At 33.9% G+C, this 21,199-nt stretch overlaps 2 protein-coding genes across 15 annotated transcripts in view; one reads left to right on the top strand and one right to left on the bottom strand.

Annotated features, from left to right (window-relative positions):
- The window catches only part of LOC142329167 (uncharacterized), a 503,112-nt gene that overhangs the window by 206,371 nt on the left and 275,542 nt on the right, over positions 1–21,199 (top strand). Inside the window, exon 1 of one of the 4 annotated variants that reach the window (XM_075373522.1) lies at positions 7,150–7,201. The exons of the other annotated variants lie outside the window; for them this stretch is intronic. Coding sequence (XP_075229637.1) covers positions 7,165–7,201 — 37 coding nt within the window. The 5' untranslated portion in view covers positions 7,150–7,164. Of the gene's footprint in view, positions 1–7,149; positions 7,202–21,199 lie in introns of those variants that run through there. 4 annotated transcript variants of the gene reach the window in all.
- The window catches only part of LOC142329169 (uncharacterized), a 236,808-nt gene that overhangs the window by 166,299 nt on the left and 49,310 nt on the right, over positions 1–21,199 (bottom strand). The window contains exon 1 of one of the 11 annotated variants that reach the window (XM_075373542.1): positions 12,940–13,646. The exons of 5 other annotated variants lie outside the window; for them this stretch is intronic. In XM_075373542.1, coding sequence (XP_075229657.1) covers positions 12,940–13,295 — 356 coding nt within the window. In that variant the 5' untranslated portion in view covers positions 13,296–13,646. Of the gene's footprint in view, positions 1–4,472; positions 5,079–7,710; positions 8,364–9,218; positions 9,676–10,840; positions 11,460–12,939; positions 13,647–21,199 lie in introns of those variants that run through there. 5 more of the 11 variants (XM_075373539.1, XM_075373541.1, XM_075373531.1 and 2 more) reach the window with 5 other exon arrangements.

The following is a 21,199-nucleotide window of genomic DNA, read 5'->3' as shown; positions in this document are numbered from 1 at the left end:
AAAGGTTTGGTGCCGAGAGTAAATTGTTTGGAGGCTCTCTACCAACTCACCGGGTTGGTCTAGTGGTGAACGCGTCTTCCCAAATCAGCTGATTTGGAAGTCGAGAGTTCCAGCGTTCAAGTCTTAGTAAAGCCAGCTATTTTTACACGGACTTGAATACTAGATCGTGGATACCGGTGTTCTTTGGTGGTTGGGTTTCAATTAACCACACATCTCAGGTATGGTCGAACTGAGAATGTACAAGACTACACTTCATTCATATACATATCATCCTCATTCATCCTCTGAAGTATTATCTAAAACGGTAGTTACCGGAGGCTAAACAGGAAAAAGAAAGAAAAAGGAGGCTCTCTACCATTTTCTCAACGAAAATTACGTTTAACTGCAGTTTCTGACTGCAAATAGTGAAACCAAAACGAACAACGAGCATGTTTCGCATCGATAAAAAATGTATACATTTTTAACAAAACTGCTGCTGGCAGCACTGGTGGCTCAATTCGGTACTAATGAACTACGCATTCATTAGTACCGAATTCCAGTTCTCACTTCATAGCAAACACATCAAGTTTGTATCTGATAGAAAACGTGATGTGTTTACTATGAAATGAGAACTCCACCGAACCTGTAAGTTATCTCAATAAATTTTTCTGTTTTTGAAGTTGTGAAGCCCCTTTTGAATCACCCGGTATTAGCAAATGTGGAACAGAAGCCTCTTAAAAATTCGAAGTTTTATATCGAATGATTGTAAACGCTTGATTATTGTAAACATTAGTTATTAGTTTTCCGTAATGTGTGTGGCGCTGGTTTTCTTAAGCGGTGTCGCTGGTGTGTGATAAGCGACTTCTTTGATAATTACTTTTTTATTGTATGTTTATTAAGTGCGGTGAATAGATTTTAAATAAATAAAAAAATTGGTGTGCACAGTTGTAAAGAACAAATAAAGAATTATTATTGCAATTCACAAACGATTTAATTTTAAGATACTTAATTTCAAATAGCTTTATTGCAGGTAACGATATCTCGATACCGTTCTATTAAAATATTGTAAGACTTAGTCCGCTTCGGACAAAAATGATTTAAACTCTTAGCAAAACTTAAAAATAATAAATATAATAGTCATTTTGTATAATACGTCATTTTTTCATTAAAGGTAAATAATTGAGGTGGTCTTCTTTTATATCCTAATCATTTTAACTAATTTATTTCATTTAGTGAAAAATGAAGAAAAATGAAGTAAATCTAAAAAATCACCTAATTCGGATTTCATGAAAATACTCGTTAAAAATACGAAAATATCCTAAAACAAATATAATTTGTTTTTAAATTTTCTCGTGATTTTGAACCGACAGTTACCCAATTTGTCAAGTAATAATTGCATCAGTCAGGAATGAGGGGTTTTTTAATAGTGGTAACTAAAGTAATTTTTTCTCGGTGAACTATGAAATAGAAATTACGACGCCATCTTTTTTTTTCTGTTTTAACTAACACAACTCCCTCCTTTTTTTTCATTAATTTAATTTTAATTTACCTGCTCAGTTGGTCGACTATATTTCCCTGACTAAGGCGGTCGATATTGCCAGCCGGTGGACAGTCTGCTAACAATAAACAGTTCTGTTGTTCTCTACTAATTAGTTTTTGCATACAAGCGACGTATATTATTTACAGTTTTAGTGGATTGAACTTTTTTTTTGTTTTTTTTATGTTCATTCGTAACAAATTGGATATTAACATATATATATATATATATATATATATATATTTATTTATTTATTTATAACAAATAAAAAGTTTTAAATTGATATAATTCAACTGTTTGGGCGTCCGATCTTTTTTAAACGCTGCCTCTTTTCCGCGTTTTCGGCTCCGCTTTCTTTACCTATAAATGTTAGATGTTCTCTATTGTAGGCCGAGAATTGTTTATTTACAAATTTCAATTTCGCACTTTAAAAAATGGATCGCATTTAAAATCCTACAATTTCTTATTAAGTGATAAATGTAAACTAAAACTTAAACTCGGTAGTACGTACATCAGAAACGCTTGCACTAAATCGCCTTCGGTAATATTAAGGATTTGCTTTATATAAAATTACTTCAAATAAAATATATTTGGACAACGCTTAATAAATAATTTATGTAATGGGCGCAATAGAATATGATGTAAATACCCTCGTCTTTAATTGTAGAAGTTGCACTCGATTAGTTTATTATTCTTGATTATAATGTTAGCGGTATCTAATCGACTAATATATAAAGAATAATTTTCAACCTTCTGACCTAAAATAAAATTTAGTAAATTCTACTACCTGAAACAATTTATTTTGAGGCATTTGATCATTACTAAAGGTGTACTGTACAGCCTTCTTTTAAAACTAGTTATGCAAAATATTAAATGGCCACAATTTAGGTTGGGTTGATTGTTTCAGATCGAAGTTTACGTCAAAATGTTTGTTTTTCAGTGCCCTTTAAAATTTTTAGCTGCCTCGTCTGGGAGTTTGGGGGTCCATCACTGAAAAAATAACTTGTTCCATGGCAGGATATTTGCTAAATTCCATTTTTCTACGTTTAAATACAACTTTTTCGTATATTTTTGTACTACTGTGGAGACATCGAATGTAATGCATTATCTCCCTCAAAGTAGTGTACTTTAAATATGGTGTATTACATTATTATATTCCAGTTTTTATTACGTCTGTAGCCGAATTTTCGCTAAGCCGAAATTCGGCTACAGCGAACGTTAGTTTCTTTGAGAGTAATGATGTACATTGTACGACCAGACCGGGTCGTGCTATCACATGCAGAGCCGAATATCATGTGAATTTCGTTAATAATGGCGTGCTGATTTCTCTCTAACAGCATATTCGGTTAGAAAGAATGAATTCATTTCACCGATAGCTTTTACTAGAAATTGGCAGCGAATGCGCATTTATTATAACTTATAACCGTTCGGTTACGTTATTTAACACACGGAGATAAGATAATTAAAATAGCCGATAATATAAACTAATGTAACTGCTAATAATAAATATAAGCGAGTACTTAAGATTTATCATATCGATCGACTTGCGGGCTGATAAATTTCAAAATATAAATAATTCTACCGCTGTTAATTTTTTACAACGACCGGAAAGGTAGTCGGGAGCCAAACGTCGTAAAATAAAGAAATTATATTCGGAAATAAATTCACCTTCCCTTGATTTTTTCTAAAAATTATTTTATCGCGTTTTTGTTAAATTTAAAATAAAAGAAAGACAATGCCGTGTAGTTATATAAAGTGACACTATTTTTATTGTTGCAAATCGGCTTCATGTTTAAATGTAGATCTATCTATCGGCACGTAGTACATTATTATTAATAAAATTGTACACCGTTTAAAATCCTATAAAGAAATAAAAATGGTATGCTCTTAAATTAATTGATTATTAAAGTTAACCGGTTCCTAATTAGTCTTTCATTTCCGCAAAACTCGAACTGCTCCTCCGCTTTTTCGGAATTGTACATCGTCCACTTACCAAGTAATGTATATATTTCCGTTCATTATTTTTATAAAATGTACAATTATTTTAACCGGAATCGTAAAATAATTGCAATACGTAATTACAAACGTCACGATTGCGGATATTTAACTTATTTTTCCTACGATTGTTTTAAAAAATAATGTTTTATAACAAATTAAAAGACAAAGAAATTAAATTAGAAGCTTTAAAGCGGAATTTAGAATGAGAATTTTGTAAGAAAACAGTTTGTTCCACCGATCTCAAACAATCGGTCTTTATTGAATAGATGTGCACTAAACTTTTGTATCGTATACGTTAATTGCGAGTTGGGAGGCCTCATTATTAATAATAACATTATTATTTTTCAAAGGTAATAAAGCATTAAAAGATCCAGCTAAAACAACTTGGTATTTTCGAATTTTTTTATTTTAGTTTTACTAAGTTTGAATATGTGTGTGTGTGCGAGCGCACGCGGTGTACAAATAATTATCTACTCCTAAATTTCAGTAAAAAGAAATTGATATTGTATAAATAGGTATGTACTACCTTATTGATTTTAACAGTGATTTTAACATATTTATAAGCACCATCTGAACCTTCTGCGCCGTAAGATAAGCCTACTATAAATAAAAAATTTGAATAGAGACAAAAGTTTTCTGAAATTTCAATTTTTCATTGTATCCGTGATATTTTTCATCGAAAAGTGGAAAAATGACGAAAATACGATAAACAATATACCGTATATGTGACGATTAGATAAAAAAATGTATCGCTTTATCGTTAAAAATATTGAGATTTTCGAGTCGGATATAATCGTAAAAATTTTGAAAAGTTACAGATCCATAGTGTCGATCGACGAAAACTAGGGATGGATGTAAATTTGATAACGTAAGAAGGATTAACATTTTAAGGAATACAGATTTACATTTTATCGGGTAGATGTAACGGTCGAAGATTAAAATAATAAAAAAGATATACCTTTGAACTTCTGATAGTAAGTCCGGTATTTTCTTGTTTTCTTTAGTGTTTTTTGCAGACGATTCGGCGGCAGATATACTGCACGGACACAATTTAAGTTTTTGAAGCGCTTTATGAGCCGAGAAAATCGATATCTTCGACTCCCGCGCCAATTTTCTCAGCGACTTTTCCGGGTTCTTCGATAAAATTTGCGATATGTCGCGTATTTTTTCATCCGTTAAAACAGTAGGTCTTCCGGTTCTCGTTCTATCTTCTACAGACCCCGTTTGTAAATATTTATTAATTAAATTGCGAACAGAATCGCGATGAGGTAAATTCGTATTAGGAAATTTTTCACGAAAATTTTGTTTCACTTGTTCCGAATATCTGCCGCCGCACTTGAAAAAGCTATCGATTAAAAACATTCGTTGTTCGATCGATATCATATTTCACTTTCTAAACGACATTAAAATCTCTCGGCGTCGAAAGCGATTTTATTCCGGCGTTTAATGTAACGTTACACCGATAAAAAAGGATCGCCTTTAACAATCGAAATTAATCGGATTCGTAATAACGTTAAACATTTCTAACGCGGTTAAACCGTTGCGGAAATACTTTTCTAACGTACTGTACTCCGTCACTCGACAAGCGGCCGCAGAGCCTTGTAGAGCGAGGGACAGGGAGAGAAAGATGGACGGTAAGTAGGCGTGTAGCTTACTTGACGCATGCGCAAACACGACAAGCAACCGCAGAGCGTTGAGGTGTCATCGACATTCGAGGAAGGGTCCTAATTCGTTGTGTTATGCGTCCGTTACTCATGTCGTTATATTTTAAGTCTTATAGAAATTACTACAAAATTAATAATAGTTTTATTAAAATAACTTTAAAAAATTACTTCTCGTTTTCGACAAGATAGTGTATCTTTCAGTCGGTATTCAACCGTATTTATTCGTTCGTGAAATTTCATAACTGATTTTAACGAAACTTTTGCGATATGATTTTTTTTTAAATGTGGAACCTAGATCGGTAAAGTTCCTCGACAAATAATTTATTGTAGCGAAACGAAGATTCCAATATTTTTTTTTTAAATAAACGGACGATTATTCGATTGATAAATCGGAAAAAAAATTGTGGGGGGGTTTGGCATAGGTCCTCTACACAAAGATTATATACCGAACAGAATAAAAAATTTTAAAAATCTGTGAAACCACTCCAAAGGTTCGGCCCTAAATGTTATTTTCAGGTTTTGTTAATTAACGATTTTTATTAAATTCCAGAATCGGTGGTGATATTTTAACTTAAAATATTCATCAACAGATGTAGAACATATTTCTCAGATGTTACCCAGGAAGTCCAGTTATTTAGTTTGATATTTATGTAACAAGAAAAATTGAATGATTTTATTCAATTTATAAACGTCAGGTCGGCAGATTTTATATATTATACGTAAAAATCGGAAGGGACTATAATCGGTGAAACACATTAACTCCGGCCTTATGTCAAATTATTCAACCGGACATATGAACAGTTCTCTCTCTCCCACCCTTCCGTCTTCCACTTCCTTTTGTGTATATGCGCATGTGCACTCACAAACATTTATAGGCGATAGTTGTTTAGTCGAATTAGCAAAACATATTGCTCTTTGTAGGTTCATCCGTAGATGGAAAAAAATATTATTAATTTTATTTACTACAATTAAAAATGTAATTAAAAGCGTAAACAATTTTAGCTTTCCTGGTTATAATCTAACAATTAAACAAAAGACTTCTTAGCAGAGTGTATTTGCAAATTAAGTGTATTTTTATTGAAAAAATAATAATTTTAGACTCATTAAAGAATAAATTAATCTTTAGGCCTAATAACAAGTGTTAATACGTACATTTAAGCATTCGGTTTGATAAAATTCCGAGTTAGTCTTTTTTCCATTTGTCTATAAAGAAAAGAGTTTTTTATTTATGCACTCAAATATCTGCAGCAGTAACCAAAATATTTACACACGCACATGTCGCAATTTTTATTTTTTCTAATTCTGATCTAATACGATCTATTCGATTCGCGAATATTACGCGACCTCACGGCTCGATGAAATGAGGATGATATTGTATGATATGTAAATAAGATAGTATTGTACAGGCTCAGGCCGACCGTTCCTGAGATACGTAATTTAACCCCGACCACCAAAGTACGCCTATAACCGCTGTCCAGTTTTCACGTCAATATAAACGTAACTTAGTTTTACTACATTAGGATTTGAACGTCAGAACACTACACTGACCTGGTACACTGTCTCGCTTTGTATTGTGTGATCAATCGTTAGCCGTCTAAAAATGTTTTTATCCCGAGTTTGTTTATAATTTATAGTTGATGGTTTACGATATTTTAATTTTAATGTGTGTTTGTGTACAGAATAAATGAAACATTTTTACTATAATCGATTTTTGTTTGTTTTTTAATTTATTAAATCGTAAGTCTGCCCACAAATTGGACTCGGCCGACCCAAGATGCATCGCGTAAAAAATAAACATTGACATATCGAAATCATTACCAGTGTTACATCAGTATTGTTTCTACTACCTTAGTGTGTGTGTGTGTGAGTGATATATATATATATATATATATATATATATATATATATATATACTAAGTTATATGAAACTAATATGTAAAAAACATAATAATACCGATAAAGAAATATTATTATTGTACTACCAAAATGGCAGGCCTACGGCCCAGGCAGAAAATATTACACGGTATATGTTTAATTTCATATGATTTTGTTAAATGTTTTTGCCAGTTATAACTAAATAACATTCATGAATTTAACGTACTAACAATAGAAACTTTTAAAACGAAAAGCTTCAAAATCCAGATCATTTTTAGTTATTTTTTGAGTTGTGATTTTTAACACGGTTCTAACCTCAATGTTTTCCTTTTTATCCCCGAAAACGCAAATTTAATTTCAGATAAATATTTATAAACAAAAATTAAATAATAAAAACATTACAATACAAAAATAATCAAAACGAATTCTTTAACAAATTTATAACTACAAAACGGTACTTTGCTTATCGCTTGAAAAGCCCCCAAAATAAAGTCTTACTTTATGAATTAAATTCATTGCAGTTGAAGAATTTTCTGTGGATCATTGATAAAAGTTCACATTGAAGAAATAATATTGGATCATCTAATTTTTTTTTGCAAATAGAATCGGCTAAAAACTTTTAATTAAATTCGAGAAACAAACTATAAAAAGACTTACCTCGGATTAGTAATGTTGTTCCTTAACTGTGCTCTACGATTTCGTTGCCGTTGTCGTTCTATAGCATTTATTTCAGCTCTTTCTGTTTCTGTTAACTGTGCCCTATAAATCTGTTGTCTTAGTCGCTGTTTAGCATTTTTTTCGGCTCTCTTCGTTTCAGATAACTGTGATCTTTGTATACGTAAATTTTTATTTATCTGTTCCCTTTCGGTTTCTGTTAACTGAGATCTTTTAGTTCGTACTCGTTGTCTGTCATTTTCCTTTATTACCTGCCGTTCGAACCACGTTAAATTTTCACGTCGATTACTCATACGTATTCTTTTCTTTTCTCTTTCATTATCTCGTTCTTCCTGTGTTTGTTCAGATCTACGTTTACGATCGTATTCGGCTTTTTTTCTTTTTTTCTCTTCTTTATGCATACGTTCCTCAGATGGTGTTCTCTCGATCTTTTTTCTGCCCTTTTTTGTAGTAAATATATATGATAATTGATAAAAGTGTAAAGCCATATGATTACATTAAAAATCGAACATTATTCTGGGCGCCTCCCCTGGAGTTAAACCGTTACACATTTCATTCGTATATACAGTTTAGTAAGAAAATACTTTGTTGAATTTTGCCAAGAAGAGCACGTAGCAGGCGTAAACAGAATGAAGCACAAACAGCAAACAAACAGCAGGGCCAACTGCTGCTGTTTGCGCAGAGCGGAGGTGTGCGCCGGGCGGATGCGCGCAGCCAACACTCTCTCTCGCTCCCTGTGCTCTCTTAGTCTTTTTTCCTACAGTCCGTTGTAAAGTACTTTTAAGTAGTTCGTTAAATAAAAAACATTTTTTAACCGCTAAATATTAACTAATAATCCCTTTCTTTTATTAACAAGTTTGAATAATAATTAATTTAAATATTAATAAGAAATGTTAATCTTTGATTTAAATTTAATAACTTATAAATAAATAAAAATTGTACACTATAAATAAAATTAATAGAGAATAATAAATAAATAAAAATAATCTAATATATAATATTTAAAGGATTAAACTACTAAATTAAATATTATAATAACAAAGTAAATTTAGATGTCTATAAAATCAACCGTAATTAAGTAATATAAATAGCTAAATATAAAACTAAATCAAAATTTAAACCCGCGCTTGGAAATTAAATAAAATAATTATAAATTAATTGACATCGTACTGCTTCTAGTCTGTAAAATTTAGCTGTTACCCGAGTTGTGATTTTTTTAACACATGTATCTGATCAATGTATCACTATAAATAAAATGAACTATTAATGTTTGATTTTATTTACGTAATTATATGTTGTTTTCCATTTGAATAATTATAAACTAGCTTAAGCATTCGGTTAAGGCGATGCGTTAGTTAAAAGTTAAGTAGAGTGAATATTACGGTAATTTTTTCAAGTACATTATTCATACAGTGTAAAATCTATTTGCCGAGAATGCAAGTGGATTTAATTATATATATATATTCTTAAATATAATAATCATAATATACCTGTGACAACAAAAGGTTCCCGTAATTAACATTCTTCTCAAACTTCTGTCCGATATTTTTATCTCTTTGGATATTTGTCCGGTCGATTTATGCGGCGACTTGACAAACGCTTCCGCTACAAGTCGTAAATTGTCTTCCGTCGTGATCGATCGAGGGCGTCCGGAGCGCGGTAAATCGTCCACTGTACCGGTGTCTAAAAACCTCTTATAAAGTTTGTAAATTCCTTGGCGAGTCGGCGGTAGGATATCGGGGAAACGGTGTTCGAAAGCTGCTTTTACATCGATAAAATCGTGGTTGTATTTCACCCATTTTTTAATAACAAAAATCCTTTGTTCGGTCGACAGTTTTCTACTCATGATTTATTATTTTTAAACAGTAAAATAAGGTAGATACAACGTTTTAAATAAAATAAATATAAAAAACTATACGAAATAAAAAGTATGTAAACATAACACGCAGAAACGTGCCACGGAACAGACTGAGAAAATCAATATGTTTTAAGTGGATGTGGTAGGAGGGAGACCGTTCGCTAGTTGTTGTGTGGTGGGGGTAGTCGTTGTCAGGCAGCGGTAAACTGACTTTTGCACACGTAGACTTTTACACATAACATAATTAGATTTCAAAGTGTTTAGAACGATCAGAAAAATCGCTCTTCAAATTTTGTCATACCGGCTTATACGTATTTTTAAAAAAAATATAACGACTGCGGTTCGCTTTATACGTAATAACACAATTACCGCTTCGTTTTACGTAAATATTACAGTAAATATGAATTTTTACGGAGCCCCGATTTTACCGATCGGTACATGAACCCGGCTATTTTTTTACACACCCGTCGGACGGGTGTGTAGGGGGTGCCCTATCGATAAAGCGATAAATAAATGTTATCGGTACCCGTACTGTCTGCACAATTCCGTGGGCCATGTATTTATATAATCCGTACACATCCTCGAGTAGGAATCGAAAAAATGGATGGGGTTCGTCAGCCCGTTGAGGAACGGCGAAACGAGTCGAAATATAAATAGTACTCTTCGAAATATCGATTGCTCATCGCTTCGCAATTCGTCGGGAATTCGTATTATCTACAACTGCAGCTGTACTTCATTGATGCACGATTCTGTATCGACCGGCTTAAACACAGGCCGCAGTCGATTACCTTTACTCCAGATAAAGAAAGCCTTAGGAAAAACTAAGCGATCCGAAGAAACCACTCGCCGGCTGTCTCCTATGAAACGATTGGGGATTAAATTAACCGATCTGTGACTGGACATAAAGCCCGTCCTGGGGGTCGTGTCACATTTACGGAAACTCGGGCATCATATTCCTTTCGATTACACGAAACTTAAAACGTCTTATATAACATCTTAATGTTATTAAAATAGTTTTATCTTTGTTTTTCTTTTGTTAATTAAGTACAAAATTATATTCAGAAATAATTTGCACATCCTAGGCCCTTTTTTACGACGTAAATTCTACTTTTCGGATGGTAAAACTATAAAGAACATGAGGTTTCAAGAATAATATTTGTGTAAAATAAAACGCATGGCAAAGGTAGAATTATTTACCAAATGTAACTTAAACAGAGGGAGCGATCCATATCATAATAGAAAACGTTTACCTACCTGCACATAAATCGGCGTACCCAACATCGACTGGCTTTGAATTCGTTTTCACCGATATTTAATTGTTCCGCGATTTCCAGCGCTTTGATTCTGCACATTTCATTGGAGACCGTGTAACCAAACCGTTGTCTTTGTTGAATATACTCGTTCAGTCTCGTTTCAATATCGGGAAATCGGGCTTCTTTTCCACGGAACGCTCTTTTATCTTTGTTAGCGAACGTAATCTCTTTCTCTTTTTTCCTCCATTTTCTGATACAAGATTCTGGAATATTAAATTTTCTCCCGGTAAATCTGTTACCGTACGCTTTCGCAAGCGTTATTATTTGTAATTTTTCTCCGAAACTAAACGAACGTAATCTCTTCTTTTCGCTCATTTAACGAGAGTTAAATTAATATAGTTTATGTAAAACGTCACTAGGTAAAATAGAAATTTCACATTACTCCGAAAGACATCGATGAATTTAACGCGAAGTTGGTCCGACCGGAAACATTTTTCTGGAATATGGAATCGTATTGCCGCAGCTACCCGCGAATAACCCGCGTAAATACGAGTCAAATTCAAAAATGCATGTTCACCAACGATAGCCTAAGCGCTATTACACATCTAAACAAGATTACCGTATATAATCAAAGGTCACGCGCACCAGTTTGTCCGTGAAAAACTATTACAAAAATAGCCTGCGCATCGATATAGCGGTTAAGGTTTCATATTGATGATGACGATGATTTAATCATTAAATTTATATGCAATATATTAATCGGTCCAAACAGTATTGTAATATTGTTCTGACTACGGACCTACATCCAGTGAAGTAAAATGATTTAAATAAGACAAAAAAAACTTATCGATGAGTAATTACCGGCATTAGAAAATTAAATCCTTATTTACGACATGGCGTCAGTCTTGTCGATGATTTTGTTAATAAAATAAAAAATATAAAATACGTAATTTTTTACTGCAAACCTGATCTGGAATCTTACAAGGATGTATACGATAATAAATAATTTCTGATCGATTGCAGTTTGTTACATTACAATCTAATCTTTCGGTCGTTTATAGGTCGCAAAAAATTATTACTATTTTAATCGTGTAGTAAATACATACATACATTATCGATAATGTATTCATAACGAGTGAAAAAGTAGTTCTTTTTAATTTTCTGAAAAAAATGCTTAACTGTTATATACAAAAAGAGTACGATGATAAACGTACGAAAGTAAAGGCAAAAAAGGAGAGATGCGCGCGTTGCACGGATACGGTACGGTATTATTATTTATGGAATGGTGTGACGTATAAAACGGCAATCGATTTAAACTAATTTGTTAATAAAAGAGGATAAGAGCCGACTGTAAGCGTCCGTACTGAAAACATACGATAAAATTCGCGCCACTTAAATTAGTATATAACGTTTAGATTCGTATATTCGGTTTCCGCGAAAAAAACAAATATCAGATACGGTTTCACGTTATAAACTGTACCCTATCACCGTTGCGACTGACGATTCATTTGAGAGCAGAGTTGCGTCTACACGGAAAGTACTGCTCCGTTACGCTATTTCAGCTCGTTCAACGGACCAGAACTCGGCGCCACGTAGTTTAATTCCGTCACAAGCCTTCACTGTATATAAAAATAACCATATTTACACTTATTTCTTTTTATTTAGCTTTATTTTCCGTTTAAACTCAAGTACGACGCGCATATTAAATTTACAATTTATCATTCGCAATTAAAATTGCGCAGAAAATATTAATGTTAATAGCTTAAGTTACAAAAAAAGAAAGTGAAAATTTAATAGTAAATTTATTAAGAAAAAATAAAAATAATCGAAAAGATTATTCAGTAGAAAAAATAAAATTAAATTAACTCTAAATTGTCATCGACAACTTGAACTTTTTTCTCAAATTAACTAGCCGAATTTGAATCAAAACTGTTCACGTGGATCCCATCCTAAATGTACAGATATCTGTCCCAGAGGACAGATCGACGCAGTTAATAAACAGGTATGAAAAAAGAAAAATCTCTAAAACTGCTAGCATTTTAGCAAACAAATAAATAAATAATAATATTAAGGTAATTACTAAAATAAAGAAATAGCTACCTCGATACCGCGTTTCTGATTTTGCAATGCGTTAAAATATGATAAACAGTAGTTCGACTGATGTTGGTAATCTGCGATATCTGTCTGACGCTTAAGTCACAATTTTTTTCGAGAGCTGCTTTAACCGCTGAAATATTTATATCATTAAACGCTGCCGCCGGTCGCCCGCTTCGTCGATCGTCGTTTAAATCTTCTCTGCCTTGTTGAAATCTTTTATACCAAAAGAAAATTCGTGATCTACACGGACACGATTTTCCGTACAATTCTTTTAAATAACGATAAGTTTCTGTCGGAGTCTTTTTTAAGCTGACATAATATTTTATGTACAATCTTACTTCGCTTTTTAAATCTAACATTTTTTTTATCGCGTAAAATAGATCTTATATAAAAAATAAAACAGGCCGAGGAAGCCGTATTATAATTACGTTTTCCTCGGTTTTGGTTTAACGGCCGGTACAAGTTTTTCGTTGACCGTACACAAAGTATTGTTATTTTTGTGACACCGTTCATTATAGTCGGCTCATGGTCGTTCTCATTCGTATTTTTACGCGTGCACACATGTTTTTATAAAAAAAAAACAAAAATTAAACGAATCGGTTAGAACTTTCTGAATTTATATAATAAATTAATTAGAGATAAATCTCACGTGGCACGTAACGAAGTAAAATCGTTCGTAACTACACGTTAAACGGTCTCGCACTCAGAATCGATCGGCCGTTACTGAACTAACCGTGCCGTCTCGTATCCCCACTTGCGCACTCTAGGTCAATAACCACTATTCTCCCTTCCACTCGGCAAATGTACGTTACACTAGAGCGGTCTCGTTACTTTTTAACGGTTTCGATTGGTGGTTCAAAATTACCAGATTATCTCGGAAGTTTTTGAAACTGTTACTTAAAAATATTTCATAAAAAAAAATGTTTCGTAGTAGAAATTTTCCTGATGTTGGTCTATACTTATTAGTGTTTTTTTCTTTTTAATTTTTTGTGAATCTATCTTTGTTGTACTAAAATATTTGTTGGATTTTAATTTTTTTTTTTAACTAATAACATTAATCTCTAGAGATTGCTGCTATTTTGTAGTTTTGAGTTGTTAAAAACTTTCGAAACAGGATATTTTTTTAAAACTGTAAGTACTTTTACTCCTACTGAGCAGGCATTGGTTTACTGGCATTTCTCCCGCCACCACCCCATTCGGTCGCCTTAGAGCATAGACCAAATGTCAGTGCCAAGATACGGCTACTGTGCGTCTAAAATAGTTTAGCGACCTCGTTACTTAAAAGCTCCTAGTGAGCTACCTATAAGCGTGAGCGGATTAAGCAGGATGCTATTCACCTTCCGCTTATGTGTCCCAACCGCTCACTTGTCAAACTAAATCTAGATCGGGGAGGCGCACCCCTTGTTACTGAGCAGGCATAGAAAAATCTACGATCAATAAGAAGTAGGACTTTTGTGCCTTATTTCGAGTAATTCGTTCGTCCATTTATACCGCTCTACTACCTCATATTTTACGGTTTCTCCATTAAATCACAAATTATGTCGTAAATCGGTCGTATATTTTTCCGAAGCTCGATGTACTGTGTACGTAAAACTTGAAATGAGAGCGCACCGTACAATTTCTAGTGAATACGGGACGGAACCGGAATCAAGATCATAAATTAAACGTACAGATGAGATAACAGCGTTCTCGGAAACCTACAAATACCGCGTTATCGACCGATAATAACCGGTCGCCGGCTTCGGATGTGCGTAACAATTACGAGTTACATTAATGTTACCGTAATAACGATATGCCAGTTATAAAATTCTCATTCGTAATTTAATACGAATAATATATGTTTAACGATCGGACTACCTTATTTAACCGACCAGGTGTTAGTTTTTATTTGTTATTGATAGTGAAAGCAATTCAGTTTTGTGTTTAATAAAATGCTGTGAGGAACGGACTTATGTGAAGCTACTTTAACTAGTCGAATTGACTTTTCGTAAGCGAAGTTCGATCGAAATAGAAAAGAAATGTTTACGATGTTCCGAAAAAGGATCTAACGTAATAAAAACTAAATAAATCAATCGGCCGCTGTTTTTTCACAAAATATGTACAGATTTCAAAATTAAATGTAATTTTAAGAAACTGGAATTAATCTTCAAAATGACTTAAGTATTTAAACGCTTTTTTTGATTTTAATTATTTATAAATTAGCTTATATTATCCTATATATATTTTTTTTAAATCAACCGCGATTTAGTACGAATTCGAGTCGAGTAGGTCGTAATTTTTTTCCTGTACTGAAATTCCAAGCACTGTTATGAAATATCGATGTACCCGGGAACACAGTGTTTTCGGGAAGAGACGTAAGTTCCTGTGAAGCAGTAGAACGTATGTCTCACTTCAACGACTGTCAGGCTTCAGGTCGATCACAAATTAAGTAGATGTTCATGCAGTCGAGCTGCCGATGTTTTTGATATCACAGCTCGCATTTGAGATAGGTGTAACAGTACTGCTTTTTGAACAATAACGGGAAGTCAGAACCGACTACAAATTTCGAATAATAATGATCTATCGTGAAAGTCCTATTTTCAAACTCTCTATTCCGTTTAATCATATAATCGATCTGTTCTTAGTATTTCTTGTTATTACCGATCGGCCGTGTTTTTTGAAAGTACTGTAAACTATAAAAGAAATTAATTTATACTACACTTAGGAAAAGCAAAGGATTGTCTTTTAAAAACGTAGAACAACGATATGTTATTCTCACCCTCACAAATACAAATAATTTCTCTTTTATTCTTCAACGGTCGATGATTTTGTGAACTTTGTCGGCATTTTCGTAGATTTTAAAAATTTAACCTCTTCCGTAAAGAGATAAATTAACAGGAGTTAATTTATCTACCCCAAGGCCGGGGTAGTCACCCGTTTTGTGACCATCCCGGTCGTATCACTACCTCCTCCGTTCCTAGCCCTGACGAGCTTTACCGAAGATAGTTTTTAGACCCCCTCGTGATAATGTATCAGTCATATATTTGGTCCCTGTCAGGATGCAAACGACGCAAATGCCTCGGCAGAGATTTCCAGCAGTGTATTTACACAACTTAATATCGCTTTCCCTCTATGGCTTCTTCCATCCACCACCATCTACCATAACTTACGATCCTCAACTATCAAATTAACCGATTCGCGGAATCCCCGCGCCTACCTCTTAACACCGAAGGTTTCACACAAGAACTCTTCCATATCTAACTTCAATTATACTATGCGCTCAGATCATTTCTTGCTTGCGTCTGTAAATATCAGAAATACTATTCACACGCCAACAGAACAAGTTTTGATCGCAACAACGAGAATTTTTTCCTAAAATTGGATTTGCTCAAAAATCAAGAAACATATTCGCAATTTTAATTTAATAAGCTCCTAATGAAACATATGCACTGGTCTGCATTTGGGAGCGAGGTCAACGCCTACACACTCCCGCACTTCAGCTCCATCGCAGCGTTCTCCACGCATCCGTTTTCATCCTAATAGCGAATAATTCGGTTAACCGGGGCTCGATAGCAAAACGCCTATCTTGGCTAAGTAAGTACCCGGGCGGCCGTCGAGCCCCTCGGTTTGCTATTCTGTCTATACATCCATAATAGCATCAGACCTCTCAGTCATCCTCCCCGCAGGACTAAGAATCTCAGGAAGCCAGTAAATACGTTCCATTCCATGACACTACGATTACAGATAGCCTCGTTGCGCGTGTGTAGGTTTATCTCACTCCCACACTTCACGTCATTCCGTGACAGCTTGTCGCTAGGCGAAGATAGATCCACTCCTTTTATGCTGAAACAGTTATAATGTGTTATAGCTTGGGTATGCATTTGTTGAAGTATGTTTCATACGATTATAATTTGCAACGTCGACCCTTTTTAATTAGATAAGAGGAAAATAACTATTATTTATTATAGGCGTAGGCCCAAAAGAAATGGAGAAAACACGTTATAGTTATCTTACATATATTATTTATATTATATGAAGCTGATTACTTACAAAAACGGTGATAAATGATCTGTTCCTATTTTAGGTAAGTGCTCAGTAGGAAAGGCATCTTTTTTTAATATTCTTCTACGCGGTTCATAATTTAAAAGTTCACTTTGTAAGTCTCGTTCATAGTTATCGGGTCTGAAATGTACGCTACAAATTGTCGCGTTGACGACATTAAAATCGTCTTGTCTGCCGCATTTGTTTACCCAGATTTTTCTTTGTGTACTATCTTTTGGGAACGAGTGAAACATAACCTTCTTATCGAGTTTATAAACATTATTTTTTAGTTTTTTATTATTATTGTTGTTGCACCCAAAAACAGCACACATCACCATTTTGAATGCGTAAAATTATCCACCCGCGTTCAAATTCAAAACAGACACGCTTATACAGCACAGTTTACACGCAGTTTTTAGATACACACATTCACTGATTTTACACGCGTACGAACAATATACTCGCTAAAAAAAAACAATGAAACAGTAAATAAATCACGCACAGATGAACCCGGATCTCGATGGTGGTTCACGCTAAAGTAATAGCTTATATACTGCGGGTATACTACATAATTAATGACGCGCGTTAGCAGTTGTCAGTGACTGACGTCATGCGCAGCAAAGAAGAGTTTTCAACTGCGGGAGTATATTATTCGTATAATCGTGGTTCCGTTCCACGATACTACGACTACAGATCTTGCGCATGTGTAGCTTTTCTCAGTCCCACACTTGACGTCATTCCCTGACAACTAGTCGCCAGGCGAAGATTCACTCACCACTTGTGTTGTCAAACAGTTGTAATGTGTTATAACTTGCTTGTGTTGCAAACAGTTGCTTGTGTATGTTTTCGGTTCCTTCCCTTTCAGTTTTCCAGTTAGCTTACAGATAAACCAGAATTTATCCTAGCAAGCTCTCTAACTACCTTGGAACGTTCAACTTCGTAACTGGGACGGACGTGTAAGATATTTAACATTATCTCTCAGCAGACCCGTTACAAGGAAGATTTCAAATTAAAAAAAAAGTCGGCCGGTGTCAAATATATACCCGTAAATTTAAAAATTACTAATAAATACTTGAAAATATTTGTGTAGAATACAGCATTTTAAGAGCCCTTAGCGTTACGAGCGGAAAAAATGGAGTAGATGCCTTTGAAATGTAGTTTACAGTATGTTATGCGGGCCCATAAAATTCAATATGAACAGATCAAGACGAACAGAGAAATTTATGACGACATCTTCTAGACGAACAATATCAAGGGGTAATGTTTTTTTCCATTTTAATGACATGTTAATTTTTTTTAAACATTTAAACATCCCCCTTTTCTAATTAAAATGTGTAATAATTTCCAATCGATTTGGGAAGATGTGATCGACAAAATTCGTTCAACAGAATTAAAGAAAAAATAATATAAACAAAAGTGTATTCCTTTATATAGAGCATTGATTCCCAAAGTGGTCCAAGTGGACGGGAAACTCGACGGGGGTCTACGTTGGCGTGACAAAAAAATGGGGGTTCACAATTCGTAAGCGGGGGTCCACGAAAATTCATCTGGTTTCGATAGTGAAGAACTAAAATGTTGGCTTGACTTTGCGTATCAGTCTAGGCAGATAATGTTTTGAAAAGCTCAGCGACTGTTACTTGTAAAAACTTGCATATTCCATATTCAGTACAACGAACGTGTCGAGACTTGCAAAGCGCCGCCGCAACGCTTGTTCATACGTGCAAAGGGACGAAATACGACTTGTGGTGTGTGTGCTAGCAATCTTGCATGAACTTGTTTGATTCTTCACTAATATAAATACGATTGCCAAGGATAAACGTTACTCATTTGTTTCCGGAATTTCGAAAAGAAAAGTGAATAGATGTTAGCGTTTGCCAGTGTCGGAAAAAGTAGTAAGTACTTACCTGCAGGGGGTCCACCGGAGCTAGTACACTAGCTGGAGGGGGTCCACCGGAACCAGAAACATTTTGAAAGTGGTCTATGAGAAAAATAAGTTTGGGAACCTCTGATATAGAGGTTCGATAAAGTAAGATCATATCGCGTGATGATAGCGTTGTATTATTATTTCTTAATTTTTATTTCACTTCGGACTGGGGTTCCGCTCCTCCATTTGGATAAACAAATGCCTTCCCAAAATTGGTAGTATAAAAATTTGATTATTTATTTTTTTATGTTGTATGTAGCGGAAGTTTTAATTATTAAACAAAAAATAATGTGAAAACTTTAAAAATAATTATATATATAGTTAAAAGGTGAACTAAAATAAAAATTTTATCCAATATACTTTTTATAGTTGGTTAATAATTTTTTTTTTTAAGTTTTTAAACGTGTACCAAGAAGTTAAAAAAACAAACGTAAGATGCTTTACAAATCTCTAAAAAAAAAGATAAACATTATTGCAATATAATAATATCAGTTTTTATAATTATAAATCTTAACATCTTTTAAATAATTATAATCGTATATTATTGTACAACCTTAAATAAAATATGTTTATAAAACGTCTGTTGCGGTTCCTCTCCTACACTGGAAAGAAGAATACGATTTAGTGATTTTTGTCTGATTTATGTATTTTAGTTTGTATTTGTTGTTGTTAGTTGTCTATATTTATCCTTTATTGTTCCTGTTTCTTTATTGTTTATTTTTGTGTTTTATGTAACACTACATGATAGTGTTACTTTAGTCGCTGACGTAATTGTTGATGCGACTGTAAATAAAAGCATTAAATATATATATATATATAAATATGTTTTTACGTAAATGGCGTAATTAAAATTTATTTTGAAAAAAAATAAAAAGTACTGACACGTGGCTGCCAATTTGAACGACTTAACCATTGCATTGTGTGCAGTAAAAGATCAGGACCGGTTACAAGAAATATTTCTATGAAAATAATTATTACAGAGTATCCTGAATGGCTGTCGACACGACAGCGTTCGGGTGGGAGAAAGAGTCGTCCCACCACGATATCCTTCCACGACAATATAAAATGAAACAGAAGGCGACCTAACCGCATTGTGAGAAGCATGTAGAGATAGTAGTTAGGTGTTTGTCGAAACCGTTACGATGTCGGATATCGGCTATCAATAAATTACCCAGATATTCTAATTCTAGAACGTATATGCGATACGTTATTTATTAATCAGGTATTCTGTTGCTACGTCCATGAAATCAAATATGTACATTCGTTCTGTAATTAAATCACGCGAATTCAGTGTTTATACTAGAATTATCGTTCGTTCGCCTACATATTCTAGATTAATATGTTTGTAATATATATATATATATACATCTTTTATAAACATTATTGCAATATATACATATATGTGTATATATATACACATTTACCGGTACGATAATTAATTTTACCCTACGGAGTATAAATAAATGTGTCCGAATTTAAATCGGCGAATGTTTAAATCATCATTAAAATCAAAGAGAACTTTTAACGCAATAATTAAATAATTTCTACACGAAAGCGGTAAAACTTTATCAAAAAAATGTCTAATCGTATCTGAACAAACGTCTTGGTTATACTATCCCGTCTAGATAGCGGTGTAACTCTAGAAGGTAAAGTATTGCGATCGGTCCGATCTGGGCATATGCGGTTTTCATCGGATCTTGACGTTTTGACACCTCAGGAAGCCAAAAAACACTAAAAACCGGGTGGAAATGGTCGCATTTACACGTGTCTGTTCGGTGATGGCCTCTAAATCACCTTATATCTTCAGAACTACAATACCGATTTTGATCGAATACTTCTACGATCAGATTACTTCTATATATGGTGCATTGAATCTATTAAACTTTCAACTTAAAAGGTCAAGAGGGTGAGGCTGAAGAGCAAGGTCACTTCTCAGTATCTCGAGACTTCGCCTAATTAAGTTCAATTTTTTTTTTAGGCGTAATTGTTAACGGTTAAAAAAAATAATATTTTCAAAAAATTGTTTTTAGTACTGATATGTTGTGACGTCACAGGTGAGCGGTAGAATTAAATAAATCAATAATATGTAAAGTGCAAAAAAGTAACTCGGTCTAGCCGGGTCTCGAACTCGATCGACTCTGTACCTAGTGAGTTAAGCCTCGAGACTACACTAGTCTGCCGACCGTACAAGCGAAATTTGTTCTATGTAAGTTGTGAAATTACATTAGTTAGTCCCAACCGTCGCCGCTAGTACTACCACGCGCGCGCTCATTAGTCAGAATCGCTGAATTAAATAAATGAAAAAGTATATTTAAATAA

This window comes from Lycorma delicatula, chromosome 8, assembly GCF_047948215.1.
Source record: "Lycorma delicatula isolate Av1 chromosome 8, ASM4794821v1, whole genome shotgun sequence".
Taxonomy (NCBI): Eukaryota; Metazoa; Arthropoda; class Insecta; order Hemiptera; family Fulgoridae; genus Lycorma; species Lycorma delicatula.
Note: the sequence above shows the minus strand (reverse complement) of the source record. Positions and strands in the feature narration are given on the sequence as shown.